General features: G+C 40.2%; 1 protein-coding gene across 3 annotated transcripts; it reads left to right on the top strand.

Moving 5' to 3' along the window:
- Positions 1 to 261: 261 nt before the first annotated feature.
- LOC110752103 (pentatricopeptide repeat-containing protein At1g74750) lies at positions 262 to 4,485 on the top strand. 3 transcript variants are annotated; one of them, XM_021952704.2, is made up of 2 exons: positions 262 to 591; positions 1,676 to 4,485. In XM_021952704.2, exon 2 carries the CDS (start codon positions 1,697 to 1,699, stop codon positions 4,307 to 4,309), a length of 2,613 nt encoding a protein of 870 aa, XP_021808396.2. In that variant the 5' UTR covers positions 262 to 591; positions 1,676 to 1,696; the 3' UTR covers positions 4,310 to 4,485. The 3 variants fall into 3 exon arrangements, with proteins under 3 accessions (XP_021808396.2, XP_021808395.2, XP_088109671.1); XM_021952703.2 differs by having other exon boundaries at positions 262 to 595; XM_088253545.1 differs by lacking the exon at positions 262 to 591 and adding an exon at positions 1,367 to 1,507.
- The last annotated feature ends 964 nt before the right edge of the window (positions 4,486 to 5,449 follow it).

Genomic DNA, 5,449 nt, shown 5'->3' with positions numbered 1-5,449 from the left:
TACAAAAACATATGTATTTTCTTTTTTCTTCTTTCGCATTTTATTCTATGGATCTTCATCATCAATGCATTTTATTCCGTAAAGAAATTGGACTAAAACAAGGAAAAATATTTATTTGCTTCCTTTTCTTTTTTCTCATTGCTGCTAAAGTTGACCGATCTTATTTTCTCCTTTTGCATACTTAAATAAATCTGATTTAAATATAAGCAAGCATAACAGAGTCTCTTGAGGTGAAGAATGGGTGACAAGAGCCGCACTGAATCATTCCAAAATATCAAAATCTCTAACACTCTGAACCGAGAAATCTGTAGAAGGGGTTTTTATCAGAACCTTCTGCAAAGTCACGTGTGAACCATGAAGGTCTTGGCACGTGTCCAAAAAGCCGCAGTACACGTAAGGAGAATTAGAAAGTAGGGCGAAGAGCGAAAACGAACAGCTGATTTCCAAGCCCTTCATCTCCCAACTTGGTTGGAAAAAAAAAAAAAAGCTAGAGTCTTGACGGCAGAGAGAGCAGACCCGCCGCCCCTCTCTCTCTCTACTATCTTCATCTTTTTAAACACGCGTCAACAACCCAGAAGGCCGTTCACCATTGTAGGTACCTTTCTCTCTGTCTCTAGGAGTTTTTTCAGTCTTCTTGTTCATTGGTATGTACTGTTTTTCTCTGTAAGAACTATTAGGATGAATGGTAAGTGGTTTTTCCTTTGAATATGGTGATTGAGGACATGGGTCGGTTGGAAAACTCTTAGATGTCGCAAAAATTGATTCTTTTTCTATACGCGTGGCTTTTTGTTTTGTTTAACATGGGAAGGTGACTTTGCGGGTTTGAAAGTTTCAATCTTTATGTTCATGTGTGTGTGGAAAGGTAGAAATTCCATTGTAGAATGTAGATTGAAGGTTGTGGATCATTTATAAGTTTTGATGTGTTCCTTTGTCAATAAAGATAAATAAAACAGAGAAATCCTAACACTAAGAAACTGTTAATGAGATAAAAGTGTAAGTGTAGCCTCAATTAATATAGTAGTTACAGAAATGAACAGTTAAGACATTGGCTTCTTACCAGTAGAAGGCGAAAACGAATGAGCAACTTGATTTATTTCAAGAGAGATGCCAGCTGTTATTGCAGAGAAAATCTTTGCAAGAAGGGGTGCTGCTGTTATTTCGGTTTGACTCTTTCTTAATGTCTGTTTAGGTACTTTTGGATATGAAGAATTGTTGTGGTTTTGTAAATACGATTGAAGAAGAGTTTTTTGGGATCAAAGTAAACATGGTTTGTGTTCTATCCACGAGCCAATGATATTGGGATCACAAGGCAGAATGGTATAGGCTGCAACCTTGATTTTGGATTACTGAGCACTTTGAGGATTTCATGACTCTTGTTAACAAATTGATACATGAAGTCTGATTGTATTATGGAGAATGCGTATTTAAGGAGTTCAATTCTCATTGAGGGGAATGCGTAATATTTTCCCTGTGGAGCAGTTACTCTTATCTTGGGACGTGTATCCAGGTATTAAGGGTTAGGATAATCTATTTATAGTGTTGATGTAACTTCGATGTGATAACTTTCTGACTCGTAACTGACTGCCTGCCACTAGCATTTTCACTTTTGAGATGTTAGAAATATTCCTATGTTGGTTTACATTTTGCTAATCCTTATCCTTTTCTTTTTGTGCAGGTGATACTGTGTCTGTAAATTATGTTGCGAGCAAAGCACATAAGTAATCTTTCAAGCAGTGCGAGGTCATTTTTCCTTAATGGGCCACGATGTAGTGCAACAGAAGGAAGTTCATGCACTTGCTCTGAAGATGAAACTTGTGTTTCGCAAAGGCAGCAAACAAGAAATGGAGGGCTACTTGCCCAAACTCCATCCACCATGGTATCCAAACCTTCAGCAGGGGCAGGAACCATCATCACGAGAGATGCAGTAAAAGTGGCAAGTTCTCATAAAGCTGAGAGTGTTGAGCACACAACTAATATTAAACAGGTTGCAACTGCCCCAAAATCTTTTGGGAGATCAGAGACTGTAACTTATGCTAGTAGCACGGATGCGGTACACTCATCACCTCTTGTTGTAGACCAGTTTGCTAGGGCTGGCGTTGCAGCTGTAAATTTTCTGTCTGATATAGTAAATGGTAAGCTTCCTTTATCGGATGGGCTTGGAATGCTTAACTTGCCACAGAACTGTATGGTTGATCCCACGAGGCCCCTCTCCGGTATCAAGCCCTCACATGTGAAACAAATAAAAAGAGAGCATTTCATTAGTGTTCATCCAAAACCATCTACTGAGACAGCAGCTGCATCAAAGCATGCAAGTAATAATCATGGTTCAAAGGGCAAAGGAGAGAAACCCAGTTTTGTTAAAGGTCTAAATCATGTTCCATACACTAGGACGGAAAACTCAGTGGTGGCTCACTCTGCATCTTCTGACACTTTTGATAAAAGGTCTATGCCACGGAAATCAAAAGTGCATTCAAACAACTTCATTCCAAATTACAGTTCCAATGTGCGGACTTCTGATGCAGAGAATATGGGTCGTGTCACTAAAGGTTTCAATAGACCTACAAGAGATATGAAAATGCCAACAGAGATAGCTCCAACCAACAGACATTTTGTGCATACTGGGAATGTTGTTCAAAATGTTTCTCACATACTGCAACAGATGAGATGGGGTCCTGCTGCAGAGGCGGCTCTTGTAAATCTCAACTGTTCAATGGATGCATATCAAGCAAACCAAATCTTAAAGCAACTTCAAGATCATTCTGTTGCTCTGAGTTTTTTTTATTGGCTAAAGAGGCAGGCAGGATTCAAGCATGATGGGCACACTTATACCACCATGGTTGGCATCCTTGGTCGTTCCAGGCAGTTTGGTGCCATTAACAAATTGCTTAATCAGATGGTGAAAGAAGGATGCAAACCAAATGTTGTGACATATAACCGGCTGATTCATAGTTATGGTCGTGCAAACTATTTGAAAGAAGCAATGAATGTGTTCAACCAAATGCAAGAAGCAGGGTGTGAACCTGACCGTGTCACCTACTGCACACTAATTGACATCCATGCAAAAGCTGGGTTTCTTGATGTTGCCCTACGACTGTATGATGGGATGCAAGAGGCTGGTCTTTCTCCTGACACATTCACTTACAGTGTAATGATCAACTGTCTCGGAAAAGCTGGCCATTTAGCTGCTGCTCACCGTCTGTTCTGTGAGATGGTTAATCAGGGTTGTGTTCCTAATTTGGTCACGTATAATATCATGATAGCTTTGCAGGCCAAAGCAAGGAATTATGAGACTGCTTTAAAGCTCTACCGTGACATGCAAGGTGCTGGATTTGAACCAGATAAAGTAACTTATAGCATAGTAATGGAGGTGCTTGGCCATTGTGGGTATCTTGAGGAAGCAGAGGCGATTTTTGGTGAAATGAAACGGAAGAACTGGGTACCTGATGAACCTGTTTATGGTCTTTTGGTAGATTTGTGGGGTAAGGCGGGTAACGTCGGAAAAGCCTGGAATTGGTATCAAGCAATGCTCCATGCGGGTTTACGGCCTAATGTTCCTACTTGCAATTCTCTGCTCAGTGCTTTTCTTAGGGTGCACCAGCTGTCTGATGCTTATAACTTGCTACAGAGCATGATGGGTTTAGGTCTGAACCCTTCTCTGCAGACATATACCTTGCTTCTCAGTTGTTGCACAGAAGCACGGTCACCATATGACATGGACTTTTGTTGTGAGCTTATGGCAGTCACAGGCCATCCTGCACACACATTCCTACTGTCTATGCCATCAGCGGGACCTGATGGTCAAAATGTGCGAGAGCACATGAGCAGGTTCTTGGATCTGATGCATAGCGAGGATAGAGAAAGCAAGAGGGGGCTTGTAGATGCAGTAGTGGATTTTCTTCACAAGTCAGGGCTAAAGGAGGAGGCTGGTTCAGTCTGGGAGGTGGCTGCACAAAAGAATGTTTATCCGGATGCCATTAAAGAGAAAAGCTCATGTTATTGGCTTATAAACCTGCATGTTATGTCTGATGGTACTGCCGTGACAGCACTATCCAGGACACTTGCTTGGTTTCGCCAACAAATGCTAATATCTGGGATTTGTCCAAGCCGAATTGATATTGTGACTGGATGGGGCCGGCGGAGCAGGGTGACAGGATCTTCTTTGGTGAGGCAGGCAGTGGAAGAACTACTTAATATGTTTAGCTTTCCATTCTTCACTGAAAATGGCAATTCTGGGTGTTTTGTAGGATGTGGGGAGCCTCTTAATAAATGGTTGCTCCAATCTTATGTGGAGCGAATGCATTTATTGTAAGTCGGTAGTGCTTCCTTTCTGTCATTACCGCGCGATTTTTGTTCTTTCTCGGCGGGAAAGATGAGCAGAGTTGGTGTTGATTAGGGCCTTTATGTATCATGAAGACTATGTATTTATGTTGTTCTCATGTCATGTGCAGCTATTTCTAGATAAATGAATAAGTTCTATTTTCACCAGTAGCATAGCCCTTATTATGGATTTTATTCAAGTTTTAAAACAGGATATACAGCAGAGCTAGCAGAAATAGAGAGGTTTGGCTTGGTGATATTCAGTTGCAGCAAGCCATTAATCATTCATCTATTACCACTTGGTTTCAAAATAACAGTCTTGCTTTGAATATCCAGGCAGAAGACTAGATCCTGGGTTGTGTTATATTATTGTTGGTTACCCCTTACCAGGCAGAAGACTAGATCATCATCAACTCCACCAAAGACAACTGCCCACCCAACAGACAGAAATGAGTTGAAAATGTGGAATTATTCCCCCAACTTTTGAAGTGTAGGTAGTTGAGATTGACCATTAAGTTGGTGTGCTTCTTTTCTCTCTTTTTATTCTTTGGACTCAAAGTTGGTGTGGCTGATTCTGTCAGAATAAGAAAAGATAAGATAATAAAAAATGAGTGGTGATTTCCCCACTCCCTTTTTATCCACTTACACTCTGGGTTGAATGTTGAGAACCTCTGCAGGGCTTAAGGCTCAAAGTGCATTTCATTTCTTGGCAATATCTTAATTATATGTTGTAGTTGGTGCATGCTTTTATTGAACTACAATTTGATTGGTGTAAAACCTGTAAACTGAAAAACAAACAACTAGAAGGTGACATAATAATGTAGCAGAATCAGCTTTTGGGGGATTAGGGGGAATTATTTCAGCTGGTTGTTGCAGTCTCTGGCTCTCTACTCTTATTACTGCTTTATTTGTTAACCTGTCTACCTTGTTGCTATACATCATGTTGCTCCATATAAAGCAAACTCTATATCTTCAATTCTTTTTTTTCACTCCGGATATATCTGCAAATGTTTGTTAGATCAGTTGGTTAGGACAGTGTGTCTGTTTCTTTTAATTCGAGTTCGAATCACTCTCCTCATAAATTAGAGTAATTTAAAATATCAACTTATGGAAAAAAAAAAAAAAAAAAAAA

This window comes from Prunus avium, chromosome 5 (genome assembly GCF_965620075.1).
Source record: "Prunus avium chromosome 5, drPruAviu1.hap1.1, whole genome shotgun sequence".
Lineage (NCBI taxonomy): Eukaryota > Viridiplantae > Streptophyta > Magnoliopsida > Rosales > Rosaceae > Prunus > Prunus avium.
Note: the sequence above shows the minus strand (reverse complement) of the source record. Positions and strands in the feature narration are given on the sequence as shown.

Coding starts and splice junctions, on each gene's coding strand:
- LOC110752103 (XM_021952704.2), top strand. CDS start 1,697: ATGTTGCGAGCAAAGCACATAAGTAATCTTTCAAGCAGTGCGAGGTCA.